Below are 17758 nucleotides of genomic sequence, written 5' to 3' on the forward strand. Positions count from 1 at the left end.
TTGTATCATTCAAGTGATATTACCAATATTATATTAATATTAAGCCAAAGATAAAACATCATTTGAACATTTTAAAGAATCAATCCAGCTTTCTTTCAAGTTTGTGCATCAATCCAGCAATCGATTCTCAAGTGCTTCAAGAACAAAGAACTATATAACAAGGATTAGTTCCCTGCATTGAGTCATCACATGTCCTTAGTTGTGTCGCACCTTTGTTAAAGCTTCTTACTTGTAATTCCTACTTAGCTTAGTTAGAAGCAATTGCGTAGGAAAGTTTTGTTAAATCATAAACTCTGTGTTTGTGTCTTGGCTAGGTTTAGTCGAGTTGTAAGTCTTTGTAATAGAGTTGTTACAAGTTAGTAAGGAATTAAGAAGTTAATTCCTAGGTTACAATAGGTTGTAATCTAAAGTTGGCTCAGTAGTGAAGTTGAAATCCTACAAGGGTAAGTCGTGGTTTTTAATCCCGTGAGCTGGAAATTTTCCACTTAAAATTTTACTGTGTCATTTACTTACTGTTGTGTGTGTGTTCTGTGGGAACAGATGTACACTCTTAGTTTCTATCAACCATACTTTTTTTTTCTTTCAACCAAACTAGCTTATAACTTTGTGCCAATTATAAATGTTCTCTGGTTTAGCAAACAACAAAAAACTTGAAATTATCGGTCAGTTTTTACACTTCTCATGTAAGATATCACTAATAAAATGTCCAATATTATCAAAAATATAGTTGGATACAAACGCAACTCAGTAATTGAAGGGCATATAAGGACTTATCACTATCAAGTATATACTAAACCACATTTGTAATGTGTTCTTAATAAAGACAAAATAATTGATGAATAAAAACATTTTATAGGGGACCATAGCTCTTTTACTTTTGATAGTATCACTTTTCTATTTTTCTATTATACTAAGAGCCCGTTTGGGCATATAAGTTTTTTCCCCTTTTTCCAAATTGTTTTTTTTCGAAATCAGCGTTTGTCCATAAAATTTTTAATTTTCACTTGAAGATGCATTTTGAAATTTTTTGAAAATTTGAAAAATTCCAAAAAGTTATTTTTCAAAATTTTCACTCAAATCACTCACAAAACTTCAAAATAACCCAAAATTATATTTATGTCCAAACACTAACTCTAAATTTTAAATACTATTTTCACTTATAAATTGTTTTTTCTCCTAACACCCACTAAGTAAGTATTATTTTTCCTTCTGTCTTTTTCTTTATTTTCTAATGCAGTGGATATATCTTTATGGAGCAAATGTGTGGTGGCCAAAGCCTTTAAAAAGTGATAAAAACGTGTATTTACCAACCAACAAAAAAAAGTGTACGGTGGCTGTTGATAAAAACGTGTATTTACAAACAATAAAAAAGCGGTGTAGAAATGAAACTAGGATTTCAGCCTTATAGATTCTGAATTTAAGGACCCGTTTACGGTTTGTCCATAGTATTTTTTTTCTTTTTTTCAGATTTGTTTTTTCAAAAATATATTTGTCCATGAAATTTTACAAGTTTTTGGAGATTTTTCAAAAATGAGTTTTTCAAAAACTAAAATTTCAAAAATTTCAAAAAAGAAATTCCCAACTCATAAAACTGCAATATTGTTTTAAGTGAAATGCATATCCAACCCTAATTTTAAATTACTAATGCTATTTTTCACCTTAACTACAAATACTACTTTCTTTCAAAAATTATAATTTTTATGTTCAAATGCCTACTTAGAATGACGACTTCAAGTGTTAACAATAACTGGGTTCTACACTAAATATTGATACATGTTGAATGAATTTCTTAATACCAAATATAATGTTTGAGTAAAAGTTACTGAGTTGGACCAAACCAATAACTAGGTTTCTTGCCTCAGCCCCTGTACAGTGGTGGTTGAAAGAATAAATAACTCACGTAAATGAGGTACTAACTCACTATAAATAACCTGTGGAATCAGTGAGTTTTGACACAAAACAATTTGGACTTTCTTTCTTTGTATTTTTCAAAGCAAAGGCAATGGAGGGGAAGACTATGGTCAAGTTATCTCATGTGGTTGCTTTCTTGCTTCTTGCATCACGTAAGTTAGCCTTTTCTCACGCTCATTTCTACTTATTTTTATTTAAATATTTATTTCAAATATTCAAAAACAGAACTTATTACCTATATTATCTCTCAAATAAGTAGTAGTAATTATTTTTGTGAATTATTTATTAATTTGAATTACAGTTTTTCAACCTCTTACGGCAAGAGATCTGGTATTCGAAGTGAGTGATGAAATAGATGTCTTGCGATTTCCAATGGCAAAAGAAAACCAAGTGAAAACACTTGATGATGTCTCTAAACCCTTTTTTTGTCCAGGTTTGCTCTCTACTCTTTCTTCTTCTTTTAGTTACAAATAACAACAATAACTAATTTTTGGTCTCAAATAACCTAATGTCGATTGTATGAATCACAATGTTACACTAATTAATTAAACTCATCTCGTTCCAATAATATGTAAATACAAATAATAGTATTTCCTAGTTTCAAAGCTATTGTATTTTTTAAAGTTATTAGTAAGGATTTAAATTATATATACTTATAGTGAAAGATTTTTTTTATTATCAATGTAGTTTAACATGTGACAGAAAGTTAGTTATCAATTTTAATAGGTTGACTCTTATTAATGTTTATTATATATAGAGATTTACTTGTACTTATTTTACAAGTGAGTTGATTGTTCAATAATTATTTTCATCTGTTAGTACCACGTAAACTCTCTTAATAATATTTTAAAATAAAACATGAGCTAGGGAAAAGAGTAGTTTATGTTTTTTTTTTTTGGGGGGGGGGGGGGGGGTGGGAGAATATAAAATAATGTAAAAGGCCTTTGTGTTTCCATGATGTTTACGCACTTATAGTTTATGTATAATAGATTTTTATAAGTATTATTATAGTGTCATGTACTATATATTCTTTTTTCTTTTGTTTCATTATATATTCGGCAAGGGCCAAATATACTCATCTATTTTCGAAAATGGTTTAAAAATACTCTTCTTTATACTATTGGGTTATCTATACCCCTGCAGTTATACATTGGGTTCAAATATACCCCTCATTTAAACGGAGGGACACGTGTCATCGTCCTATTGGTCAATTCTAAATATCTCCTAATTAATTAAAAGACTCATTATACATACCCAAAAAATAATTTTTTAAAGCAATTATTTTTTGTAAAAACTGAAATTATTTTTACTAAAAACTAAAAAACGAATTTCTTTTTTTCAGTTTTTACAAAAAATCGCTTTAGAAAAAACTGAAAAATATTTTCTAAAATAATATTTTTGTAAAAACTGAAAAAAAAAACTAAAAAGCAATTTTCTAAAACAATATTTTTTGTAAAAACTGAAAAAACAAATATTTACTTTTTTGAGTTTTTAGTTAAAAATATTTCAGTTTTTTCCAGTTTTTAATTGCTTTAGAAAATTATTTTTCAGTTTTATTTTTCAGTTTTTACAAAAATATTATTTTAGAAAATATTTTTCAGTTTTTTTAAAGCCAAAAAAAATATTTTCGTTTTTTTCAGTTTTTAGTAAAAATATTTTTTAGTTTTTTTCAGTTTTTACAAAAAAAAAAAAAAAATTATTTTTCGGATATGGGTAATGAGTATTTTTAATTAATTAGGAGATACTTAGAATTGACCAACAGGGCGATGACACGTGTCCCTCCGTTTAAATGAGAGGTATATTTGAACCCAAATTATAACTGCAGGGGTATAAATAGTCCAATAGTATAACGATGAGTATTGTTACACCATTTTTGAAAATAGAGAAGTATATTTGACCCTTTGCCGTTATATATTTTTAACTATAGGAAAGCAATCATGGCCTGAACTTGTGGGGAAGCCAGCGGAGACTGCTAAGAAAATAATTGAGAAAGAAAATCCCATAGCCAAAGTTCAGTTTTTGTTCCCTGGTATGGTTAAACCATTGAATTATGTTTGTGGTCGAGTTTTTGTGGTTGTTAACTGGAAACTCATTGTTCAAATTACTCCCACAATGGGTTAATTAAATAGTTCTATGGGACTATATATTATGGAAGATTTAGAATAAGCTGCCCCAAGAATTAATAAATAGAGTACTGGTGTTGTATAGTGTACTCTTCATTTACTCTACTATTTCAAGATAATAAATAAAATAAGCGTGGCTTATTTAATTTGTGTTGTATATTATAATTATCTTGCTTCATTCTCTTTTATATTTGTTGTACGTCAACGTATCTTTTATTTAATTTGGCGTTGTATATTATAAGTCTCTTTCTTTACAATTTAAGTTTTTAAACGAAATAATCATATAATTTGATATTGTATATCACAGCAGGCACTAGACAAATGCATGTGAGGGAGCTTGTTAAAGGCATAATTTATTAAACAAATATGTCTCTCTTCGGTACAACTTAAATATTTAAATGATATAATTACATAATTCAACGTGATATCAGTAGGAAAATATCCAGAGTTCCATCTCATTGGCACACATAAAAAAAAAATATATTCTCATTGTTCATATTAATGTTTACCCTAAAAAATGGATAACAATTAAATTTATAAATAGTTTTAAGAATACGCGGATTAATTCGATACAAACGGTAAATTACGTTATATTAAACAGATAAATATATACTCCCTCCGTTCTAATTTATGTGAACCTATTTTCTTTTTAGTCCGTTCAAAAAAGAATGACCCATTTTTAAATTTGGAAACAATTTAGTTTAAACTTTCAATTCTACCCTTAATGAGAAACTTTTATAACCACACAAATACTCTAGACCTCTTTTTGACTTGTTTAGGACCACAAATTCTAAAAGTCTTTATTTTTTCCTAGACTCCGTGCACAATCAAACATGTTCACATAAATTGAAACGGAGAGAGTGGTAAATTATCAAACCGCTTGAGGAGGATGATTCCAGCCTTAATGAAATATCCACCCTCGATCCGGACTCACAATGGCCAACACTGATGAACAAGAATAAGAACTTTCAATAACAGAAAAAATAATAGTATCTTGTCTTGGAATGCGTGCGTTACAATGTCTTCAGTGAATAATGAGACTCCCCTTTATAAAAGGGAAGTTTTACTGTTATGACCCAAAATCTACTATAGGCCGTGATGGTGCCCAACGTCGTCGTTAGGCTAGCCAACACTTAATTATTTATTTTTATTATTTGTAAAGTCATAAATCTTGTTCAAATAGAGAGGTCGGTGCATTAAAATAACTCGTAGTTACTTACATTTTACTGAAAATATAAGGTAAAAGTGTGCCAATGCAGTTCACCGTAAAGTCCTCGCAACAGCCGCGCTTTTGCTCCCGAAAGACCATCAGACATATATATTCATACCTGCACGATAAGTACAGCAAGTGTAGCATGAGTACGTAAATCAACACGTACCTAGTAAGTATCTAGCCTAACCCCGGAGAAGTAATGATGAGGGGTCGACATCGACACTTACTAGAGGTCTAATAAAGCAGTATGCAAAATCCTAAATAGATATGAAGCACAACACAACAGTAATAGTGGGATAAAACGGTATCCAGCATAATCTTTCAAAATTCTTTTAAAGATATAAATTTCTCAATCTCGTATCCTATCTCAACAGCTCGGAAAAATATCAAGTGCCAATATCAAATGAATAAGAAATACCATATAAAATGCAAGGCATCAATGGAAGGATAATCTCGTAAATATTTGGACTACTAGCGATATAACACACGATTATGCCGAGGTCGTACGACCCGATCCCGTAAGAAATATGATACTACCGAGGTGAACAACCCGATCCCATTATAAATGTGTACGCTACCGAGGGTCGAACAACACGAATCATAGATGCATCTATTATACTGCCGAGGCGAACGACCCGCTCCCACAAGAGTGTGGTATATAATCTTGCCGAGGCGAACGGCCCGATCCCATAAGAGTAAAAAGCTTTAACGGGTCCTTGACCCCACTCACGAATATACGTGTGAGTTACGACATTTAAGAAAAACTTTGTAATGAATATGCACAATGCGAGAGAAATTCATAAGGGAAGCACAAATTATTCCGTGAATTATCAAGTAGCTCGTTACATCTCTACAATAGCGAGTCTATCACCCTATGCAAGTCTTGTCTCAAGTCGTAACGCGAAATAAAGAAATTAAACAAGCAAAGATAACCCAAATAATACAATTATAGCATTGTGTGAACCTAAGTCTATCTGGACATAATAAGAAATTCTAGCATATGCACGAGCACCCGTCACCTCATACGTGCCTAGCTCCCACAACATGTAGCACATAAGAATATAACACGTACGGGGTTCCCTCTCACAACGTTAGAAATGAGACTTACCTCGCTCCGAAGTTTCATAACCAGCTCCAACGCCACTCTAACACCTCAAATCGATGCCCGTTGCTCCAAAACTAGTCAAACAATGTGCAAACCAATAAAAATATACTCTAATACTCATAATAAATCAATTTATAACAATTCCTAACACTGCTCGAAAAGTCAATAAAGTCAACCCTCGGGCCCACGTGTCCAGATTTCAAAAATTATTGAAAATAAATATTACCCATAACTCATGTGGTCTATATCCAGAAAATCATCCAATTCCATCGATGAATCGACTCTCAAATCAAGGATTTACCATTTCTCAACTTTGAGCTCAAAATCCTAATTTCTACAATCCAAATACGGATAAAAGTAATACCCAACGGAAATAACCATGGATAAATATCAAAATAAAGGTCATATATTTACCCCCTTGTTGAGACGAGAACAACGTCGCAAAAATCATATCAAACGGAGCTCTACAACTCAAGATATGGCCAAAATACTAAAGTTCTCGGTTTAAAACACTGTCTAGATGATTTTTCTTCATCGCCTTCGCGGGATACCTTTGCGTTCGCGAAGAGTAATTTTTTGCGTCGACCGGTCAACTCAGAAATCCTTCTTCGCGTTCGCGGAACCTCTCTCGCTTTCGCGAAGAACAAAGCTTCGCACCAAAAACCAGCAATTTTGTCCGACACGGAAATGGGCATAACTCTCTCATACGACATCAAAATTCAATGATTCTTATTTCTATGGATCCGTAATTACGATATGGGTCTGATAATTCAATATAATCACAAATAAAAAGTCATTTTCTCAATATAGTTCCCTTTATGCCCAAAGAGACGATGCCGAAATATCAAATAAAAGCGCGACACAACCCAAACACATCCTAAACACATCCGAAGCCTCCGGGACCCCATTCAATCATACAAACCAGTCCCAAAATATAATACGAACCTACTTGAGGCCTCAAATTATACCAAACAATATCAAAACCATGAATCGCACATCAATTCAAGCCTATTGTACTAATGAACTTTTAAACTTCTAAAACTCATGCCGAACTATACCAAACCAACCCGGAATGACCTCAAATTTTGCATGTAAGTTCCAAATGACATAACGGACCTATACCAACTCCCGAAACCATAATCCAGAATCGATATCAATAAAGTCAACTCTCGGTCAAATCTATCAACCTTCTAAACCTTCAATCTTCCAACTTTTGCTAAAAAGCATCAAATCAACCTACGGACTTCTAAATCCAAATCCGGACATACTCATAAGTCCAAAATCATCATACAAACCTATTGAAACTTTTAAATCTTGATTCTGAGGTCGTTTACTCAAAAGTCAAACCTTAGTCAACTCTTCCAACTTAAAGCTTCCGAATTTAGGAGAAGCCTACGATTGAGAATAGGATAGTTCTTCAAAAAACCCAAGCAGAATTGAAAAAATATCTAAGCTTAGAGGAGCAGTACTGGAAGCGGAAAGCAGGGATGACATGGTTTGCTGAAGGTGATAGAAACTCTAACTTTTTCCACAATTATGTTAATGGTAAAAGGCAGAAGTTGCAATTGAAATGGATACAAAATGCTGATGGCAACTGGCTAGAAGATCAGGAACATATGGCTAATACTGCAATTGAGTTCTACTAGAAGCAGTTCACTACAGAATGGGATCCCACAGATTACTCTATGCTGGAGAACATACCTATAATGGTTACAATGGAGCAAAATTTAGAGCTGTGTAGATATCCAACACTAGATAAAGTTAAGGCTGCAGTTTTTGCACTTAGTGATAATAGTGCCAGTGGTCCTGATGGATTTACTGGACTATTCTATCAAGAGTGTTGGGATGTAATTTGCAATGACATACACAACATGGTTCTTCAATGTTATGTGGGTGCAACACTACCAAAGTTAATCACTTATACCAACTTGGTACTACTGCCTAAGAAGAACATGATTGAGACTTTCTTAGACTTAAGACCTATAAGTTTGAGTAACTTTATAAACAAGGTGTCGTCCAGGGTGATTTATGACAGACTACAAAGATTTCTACCTTCTCTAATCTCTCTTAATCAATCTGGATTTGTGAAGGGTAGGAACATATTTGAGAATATACTTCTTACACAGGAAATTGTCACTCACATAAGACTGAGAGGTAAGCCAGCTAATGTTGTCATTAAGCTGGATATGGCAAAGACTTACGATATGATATCTTGGAAGTATATGTTGCATGTATTAAGGAGAATGTGATTTGCAGAACACTTTATCACAATGCTGTGGAATTTGATCTTTAATAATTGGTATTCGGTCTTGGTGAATGACCAAACCACATGTTTCTTCAAATCAACAAGGGGAGTGAAGCAAGGAGATCCTTTATCTCCAACATTATTTATATTATTAGCTGAGGTACTATCTAGATCTTTGATTTGAGGATACAACTTTTAAGGGATTTGGTATGCCTAAATGGACTGATCTTTTGAATCACCTTGCATATGCTGATGATACAATAATATTTGCGTCAGCTCACCCCCCTTCATTGAACAAGATCATGGCAGTCCTTCATAGATATGAGCAGGTATCAGGCCAGTTGATCAACAAAGCTAAGATCTCATTTTACATGCATGATAATGTATCACGTGTAGTGTCTCAGGCAATGGGAGATATTACAGGATTTACCAGAGGATAATTCCCAGTCGTTTACTTAACGTGTCCTATTTTCTATGCTAGAAGAAGGAAGGAATATTATGCTGAGCTAGTGAAGAAAGTTAAGGCTAAGTTGCAGTCCTGGAAAGGAAAACTCCTATCGTTTGGAGGAAAAGCAACACTGATTAGTAGTGTGTTGCAAAGCATGCCTTTGTATCTACTATCAGTTCTTGACCCCCCTAAAAATATTATGGAACACTTACATCAGATCTTTGCAAGATTCTTTTGGAGTACTAAAGAGGAAGGAAGGAGTAGACATTGGACTTCTTGGCAAAACTTATGTCTTCCTAAAGAGTAGGGAGGACTAGGTTTCAGATCAATACATGATGTCTCAAGGGCACTTTTTGCTAAACTTTGGTGGAGATTTAGGACCACCAAAACTCTATGGTCTAACTTTATGTGGAACAAATACTGCAAAAAAATAATACATACTGTTATGCAATTCATACAAGGTTCTCATGTGTGGAGAAAAATGTTGAATGTTAGGGAAGAAGTAGAACATGAGATCCTTTGGGAATTGAAGAGTGGAACAACAAATATATGGCAAAAAAACTGGATATGTTTGGGTGCACTATATCATGTAGTGCCACCAGAATTCCCAATAAATGAGGAATTACAAGAGGTATCAAATTAAGGTAAGGAGGAGCATGGAATGAGCAGCTGCTGGAACAAAGTGTACCTGAAGATATTGCAGAACACATTAGACAACATTTCCACTATGAAGGCAGTGAGGAATACTGGGACAAATCACAATGGATGCCAAACTCTTCAGGCAAGTTTACTATTAGTAATGCCTGGCATTTCCTCAGACATAGAGAAATCCCTATTCCAGAATTCAAACACATGTGGATTAAAGGATTCCCATTCAAAATCTCATTTTTCTTGTAGATATTATGGAGAAATAAATTACCTACAGATGATATATGGAAAAGGAATGGATATATACAGGTATCAAGATCTTGGTGCTGCCAAAATCCACAGGAAGAGACCATTGATAATATTATAACGACCCGACTTGTCGTTTTAAGAATTAGTGTCCCGTTCAATGGCTTAAGACCTCGAGCATCTTCATAGTGTGTATTATGACTTGCGCGCGCGGTCGAGTTTGATTTTTTGATGATTCAAGATTTAATTGAAAGAACAATATATTCTTGTTTTGGAAGCTTAAATGAAAAGAGTTGACCGGAGTTTGACTTTTGTGTAAACGACCTCGTAATGGAACTTTGATGATTCCAATAGTTTTGTATGGTGATTTTGGACTTAGGCGTATGTCCGGAATTGGAGTTGGAAGTTCGTAGTATAATTCAGCTTATTTTGGCAAAATTAGAAAGTTGATATGTGCTCATTATATTATTCTGTGTGTAGACAAGGACTATTAATATGATGGATATCAATTGGATATGATAATAAGTGTACGAGGCATATTATAAGTGATGTGGGGTCTAAGGAGAGGACTCCATATAAGGAGTTATGTGATTTATGACCTATAAAATTAAAGCTTTTCGAGTCTAGTTTCTAACGCTTCAAACCGTTTGTCATTTGGACACTCCTACAAGAAGTTATAACCAAATTACTAAATGCTGGCATAATACAATTCTGCGGCCAATTCTGCGGTCCGCAGAAGTGGTTATGCGACCACAAAATGGTCGCAAACTTGTCCAGTGAAGCCCATTTCTGGGCATCAGTTTTGCGGTGCAATGTGCGACCCGCATACCAATTGTGCGATCCATTATGCGACCGCAGACTTGAGTTCGGAGGGTTAATTTTCCTATTTTCATAACCCGACCCATTTTGATAAATAGCCTTTGGGGCTTATTTTGGGGTGTTAATCTGAGGGTTTTAGAGAGAAGTAAGAGCATTTTAGAGAGAGAAGGAGAGAATCTAACATTTGAATCATCCAATCTTGCACCAATCTTCAAGAATCAAGGAATCCAATCACATGATCTTCATCTAAGAGGTAAGATTCAAATCCCCAGTCTTCAATTTCAAGTTTTGGGTAACAGATGGGTGATTGAGAGTATGATTCTTGGATGTAAGAGTATTATGCATATATGCTTATACCAATAAGGTTTGTGGGAAGATTATTGAGCTCAAATAAGTAAGGATTGGGTTGTGGAGTGAAGGAAATCTTGTAGAAGAATCTTGTAACCAAATTTGCACACCTAGTGTTTGATAAAATGCTCAAATGAGCTGAAACCATGCATATCTTCCTAATTATAGTTCACTTTTATTATGTTTATAAATAGATTGAAGTTGCTAGGATTTCTGGAACATTGTAGTAATGTAAGGAAAGCTCAAGAAAGATTAGAGCCGTCCGGAGGCCAATTCATATGAGAATGCTATTTTGGAATATCGGCCTTAACTCCGTTAAGGTAAGTGTCTTGTATAACTTTGTGTGGGGAAAACTACCCCTTAGGATTTGATATGATTGTGTCATTCATGTTATGTGAAGGTCGTGTACGTGAGTTGACGAGTGGGTACATGACCTATATGTGGTATTTGACCAGTTTGGACCGTTAGGCTCCTTTTATACACTTGTTTGTAAATATCGTGTCATGATTATATCTTTTGTTGTTAGAATTGTTTGTACATGCTTTACTTGAAATTTTTAGCACATATTCCATCCTTGTTGTCAAGTTTACCCTTATATGCTAATTGTTAATTGTAGTCACTTGTTGAATTACTGCTTTGTTTGTTACATGCCTTAATTATTAATTGATGCGTATAAAATATGCCTTGATTGTGGATTGTTATTACCTTTCTATTTGACTTCGTGAGCTATCATGTAGCTTTTTCATTAATTGTGACTTCTTCGTGTAGACTCGTTCTTCCTTTTGATTTTGTGGTACACCGTAATTAGTTGTTTAATTTGTGTTATTGGAGGAGCGGGTTGCACGCTGCAACTGGATTTTTTTTATGTTTATATTGTTGAAGCGGGTTGCAGATTCAGGTACCTCAGTGTTGTTGATAATCTTACTAATTGATCGGACATTATTGTGGAGACTTAAGGTATACCTGCTGTCACGTTCGCATGCCTCAAAGTCACCTTCTGATATTTTCCTGCACTGTTGATTTTATTATGGAACAATTGTATTTAGAAATTTTCTAGTAAACTCTGTAGAGCTTGTGACTTGTATTACCGGTTTTGGGATTGTAGGAAAATTTTCTATTTCATATTTATTCCAGATATTTGGTTGAATTATTATCATTTCAACTGAATTTTTTAAAAATGGCTAATATTATTCTAACGTTGGCTTGCCTAGCAAGTAAAATGTTAGACGCCATCACGGTCCCGAAGGTGGGAATTTCGGGTCGTGGCAAGTATATTCCTAACTAGCCCCACTACTGACAAAGTTTGGAGGACATTCTTGGGGGCAGCAGGGATTAATATCTTACTGGTGCAGGTTAAACAAGTTATAAGGGCTTGGTGGAATGCAAAATGTTGTCCAAAACTGAATCCTTTGTTTAAGACAGCTCCAGCTATCATCACTTAGGAATTATGGAAGAAGAGAAACACAGGCAAAAATGGGGGATCAGTGTCTACTAATAGAGTCATACATAAAGTTAACAAGACTCTTCACTTCTTGGCAAGAGTTAGATATTCATGGTTATCCAATATACCATTACTATGGCCTGGCATGATCGAGGTTTTTGAAGAATATAGACCTATTCTGATCACTAGAAAAGTCACATGGCAGATGCCTTATGGAGGATGGTATAAATGTAACACTGATGGTGCTTCAAAAGGAAATCCGGGACATAGCTCAATTGAAATTTATGTGAGAGATGATGCATGTGATTTGATTCATGCAAGAGCAGTTGAAGTTGGCATCACTACCAATGTTGTAGCTAAAGCAAAGGCAATACTAGAAGGTCTGGAATACTGTGTTGAACAAGATCTACATCCCCTCATATTGGAGACAGACTCCTTGGTTTTGAAGAAGGTGATAGAAGGGGAATGGGATCCACCTTGGTGCTTAGGTGCAGAAGTACAGAAGATCAAGGAGATAAGGAATCGTTTCAGTATGATCTTCCAACACGTGTTCAGAGAGGGCAATACAATGGCTGATTTCTTAGCTAACATGGTGTTTTCTTTTGCAGTTAATCTTCAGTTTAACAACTTTTATGAATTGCCTACTGCAGGAAGGAGACTGATCAACAAGGACAAATCTCAAATCTCTAATCTAAGAGTAAGGATAGCAAAGAGAAAAGCACCTGATTGATGGATAGCAACGTTAATAAAATGACAGATGTTGCTTCATGCTTATTCACTTATGCCTCTGTGTCTCAATAAGACATCTCTCAGTGGTATTAGCTAAGCTCATTCTGGTGGTGTCTTATTGAGATATGGAAAAACTCAAATAAGAAGGCAAATGAGTTTTTGTCATAAAAAAAACATTATGCTCCATTCCAATGTGACTGCATACTGGAATTCAATGTTCTACAGTCCACATATAGCATTACAATTGCTGCAGAGTTATGATTCTGGAACATGACTATTGTTAGGCTGCATTAGGAAGCTCGGGAAATCAAATTGCAAGATCTTTACAAGGCATTCTAACAGAATGCAAGGATGGCTGCTAAGAATCTTGAAATTCAACAACATGACAACACAGGTGGGCAAACAGTGCTGTGATATTTGGACAAACAATACACGTGGTCAGGTAATTAATCTCTCTGTCGGGATGTACAGTGTAATCCTATATGGCATCATGAGTTCAATTGATATTAGTAAAGATTCTGGGTATTGGACTGTAATGGGCAAACAAGTCTATTATATTACTCAAGAATTATACAAAATGTGCAAACGTGTTCTTGGGTGTATATGGTACAGCAAAACCAAATCAACAGTTAATTTGGCTCCTGATAGTGAAGAATCTTTCACGGCTACATCTGATGAACATCCTACCAAGATGCATGGTTTATTTTAGATATTACGACATTTTCTTTGTTCTGGGGTGGCAGATTTGAACTGAAAAAGAGCATATCGAGACAAATAGCTGATCACAAATAGTGGATGTTGAAGGGTCGAAACTGGAAAGAAACATCTTCCAATGCTGCGAGTGAGCACATATGTGATATTACAGATTAAAGAGCAGATCACACGTCTTCAGAACGATCCCATTTTGGTACTACTTCTCACATTTCTTTTGTCCAGTGGTATTAGTGTGGTTGCATACTCATTCTGGAGATGAGAAAATACTATATTGTACACATTCTTCAAGCGAGCAGTGTTTGTTTTATCCAAATGATCTTATTAGCCCCATGACTGACTACAAAGAAAAAAGGAATACATCATTGAGGAGGTCATGCTATACATGGATTTATCAGATTTGGATAGCTTCAGTGCAACGGTAAGACTGGCTGGAGTCCATACTTGCCTTGTCCATTGGAATCTTGTCCTATGGAATGCATAACTTGGTGCCTGATGTGAACTTTGGAGGTGCTACTGTTTGGTTGTTGCTCTTGGCTGTTGGATCACTAGCACTACTTTTTCCTGGAAGCATATATCCCATATCATTGTAATAGCTAGCTTATTATTTCTAGTCTTACTATTAGATACTAGAAGCTTTCATTTATTACATTGTCTTGAAAATCTTGTAATTTTGGACCCCTTTTTTTGGGTTATATATATATATATATTAGCCACTAAAAAAAAACTTCCCAAAATTCAACTCCGACCAACCGTACAAGTTATAAAACATGAAGTGCAGTTACCCAAGGCCTCAAACCACCGAAAGATGTGCTAAAGCTCAAAACGACCGGTCGGGTTGTTACATTCTCCCCTACTTAAATATACGTTCGTCCTCGAACATGCCAAGAACTGCTCTGGAGTTGTCCAAAATCACTGTTTAACACCTCATGTACCTACCCGTGCCACAACAACTCATGTGAGCGTATTAGCTGGAGCCAGACTGAAGATCCTTCCTATAACCTTAGCGAACAAGCTTCAGAACCAAATTCCAACATCCAGAATTCTCCACGAGACCCAATTCTAACATAAGAACACTACATCAATCACCACACACTGTACCAAATACTATCATGCTACTCCGCTGAAATCACACCATGCACTACATAAGTCGTTTGACCATAAAAGCATCCTCCGACCACAATAGCTGAAGTTTCACGAATCTGATGCTCGCAGTACACCTCATAACACATATAAGCTCTGTTCCAACTCTCGCAATACTGCCACGATGAAAGAGATGTGTAAAAACTCATAACCACCTACCGAATCAATAAATCATTGAGTCTCTCATCCTGACAAGAACAATTACCTCATTATGAATTGAATAACGATAGTTTCTCTTTAAAATACCCAACATAACTCCGATCGCACTGATCTAAGGCCCAATAATCTCGTCTCACCCATACAAGCTGCTTGGGCAATAAACCACCTCAAACAACGTCTAAAATCTCATACGATGCCATTAAAGCACCAACACGCTTCAACCCGAGTATGACCCATAAGGAAGAACGAACTCTGGCAAAGAACCATCCAACCCGCGTAACTAATAACACGGCCAAACAGATGTTATTAACCTATCTTATAGATGAGAAACAAGGCACACAAAATAAGTTTAAGGGACCATACTCAACATCTCACTGTTGCGGCATGCAACCCGATCCATACATGATACCGTTACGGCTTACTACCCAATCCGAATGTGACATTGTTGTGGTGCGCAATCCGATCCACAAAACATACCCTTGGTGGCGTGCCACCTGATCCAAATAATGTACCCGTGGCGGCGTGCCACCCAATCCACACATAACAATCAATAAGGAAAGACCCATCAAGCCGAAATGCTTATACTTACGAAATGTCCAAATGTCGGCCACAAGCACGCCAAGTGCTTAATACAATTTTGGGGAGACGGATAACACCATACGCTACAAAAACCCAAGCACAATTAAGGTGAAATAAATGACCTGTATTTCGAGAGCTATCTTGCTCATACAACACCACAAGCTACACATGATCACAATACATGTGCAAATAATCAAGGCTTTTGGACAACGCACATGGCATAATATAGTATTACATAGGATAGTTGACGAGATGAATAATATCTAACACCCGAAGACTCCTCCACAAACAGTGCTATGCTGAATGAAAACATATGACCTAACGTAGAGCATACATTCACTTTAGGTCCACCAATGGACCTCAAGCCGATTCTGATCATACCATATTGGGATAACATCCTTTCAAGGATCCACAATGACCATATTCATGACACACACGAGCAGTCGTCCAATTTGGACCAAACTTCCATAGTCCACAACCAAATGAATAGAGCACCTTTCAGGCATAAACTTCTCACATTAGCGATAGTACCCGAATCTACATACTTGGTTTCAACCCTTAACAATCAAGTGGCTAATATGTCACACTTATACAAATTTTTCCGTGGGATACGCTCCCACGACCTTCCGCACTAGGAAGCGAAGTCTGCACCTCCATATCACCAATCGTACTAATTTTGTAAAGCAAATCAAGAATCCGCAAATCGATACACATGCCCCTTACCCCGGACACCATTCTCAGGTGATACTGAAGAAAATGCCATCTTACTCTGAACATATGAATTCTTCCCTGCTAATCCGATCTCATGACATTCTTATCAACACCGAGTCACAACCTTGATCCTCAACTTCCAATTCCTATGCCGCTTACTACGCCTAACATGTCGTTACGCAAGAGTACAAGAATTCATTATAACCCCTGAACTACAAGTAGAATAAGTACTTCATTGGCTAGAAACCTTCCACTTAACTCATTTCAGAAGAACAATTGCAACACGCAACTGAATTCCTATAATCGCAGAAAATACAAACATCAAGTTGTGGTCTAAACTGCCATAACTCTTCTGGAATCCGCTTACATATAGCAATGCCATAGGAATCGAATACCTCCCAAATCCAACAAGTTATGGGGGCTGTCAAGCCTGCACGTACAACCACAAACCACTTGTATAACTTAACACGCCGAAGGAACTGATCATTGCCACAAACACATTGATTCAAACTATTACTAATCGTCCCAACTTCTTCCAATTTACTCTTGACTTGCCTTAGATATAATAATAGCTCCATTCAAAATAAAATATAACAAATTCAATCAGCACTCATCCTGAGTGACCGGAATCACGAGACCACATCGTCTTAATACCCATGAACCATCTCATCCACCCCTTATGCGCACAATAACATCTCCAACGGGTACCCCTATTCTGAAAGATCCTCTACGAATACGAAGTTATTTTCTTCCATCTCTGTAACATCGTACCGCAGACCTCCGGTGCCAACATAGAAACACTCCAAGTCCTTTTTATAATCCACTGTAAAAACTCGATCCTTAGCCACACAACGGACCCAAAATCCTTAGATGTTGTACTTTAATTCTTAAACCTACTTGAACCCTAGTTGAGAGTCACCTACTTTAACCTGGTCCCAAATATAACTAATTTCAACGCTCTGTCAGCACATGAACACTCTCTCAAAGAAGCAACCGAATGAATTCTTTCCCTTATGCATCACATCCACAATAAGCATAAGCTCTAAGTCTTCCCAAAACTTGCACAAGCAGACAACCGCGCGACCCAATTGTAGACGGTGGGCTCCCCCACTTAGCTTTAAGATACAATCACATAAATGTCAAACCCACAAAGATTCCTCCTTCTCAATTACCATGATC

The 17758-nt window shown here is 35.8% G+C and overlaps 1 protein-coding gene across 2 annotated transcripts in view; it reads left to right on the forward strand.

Annotated features, from left to right (window-relative positions):
- The first annotated feature begins 1910 nt into the window (after window positions 1–1910).
- LOC104100195 (proteinase inhibitor I-B-like) overlaps window positions 1911–17758 on the forward strand; it is a 37893-nt gene continuing 22045 nt past the window's right edge. The window contains exons 1-3 of one of the 2 annotated variants that reach the window (XM_009607371.4): window positions 1911–2063; window positions 2213–2344; window positions 3839–4180. In XM_009607371.4, coding sequence (XP_009605666.1) covers window positions 2003–2063; window positions 2213–2344; window positions 3839–4032 — 387 coding nt within the window. In that variant the 5' untranslated portion in view covers window positions 1911–2002 and the 3' untranslated portion in view covers window positions 4033–4180. Of the gene's footprint in view, window positions 2064–2212; window positions 2345–3838; window positions 4181–17758 lie in introns of those variants that run through there. The other variant, XM_009607370.4, reaches the window with a different exon arrangement.

The sequence above is a fragment of the Nicotiana tomentosiformis genome, chromosome 9 (genome assembly GCF_000390325.3).
Source record: "Nicotiana tomentosiformis chromosome 9, ASM39032v3, whole genome shotgun sequence".
Taxonomy (NCBI): Eukaryota; Viridiplantae; Streptophyta; class Magnoliopsida; order Solanales; family Solanaceae; genus Nicotiana; species Nicotiana tomentosiformis.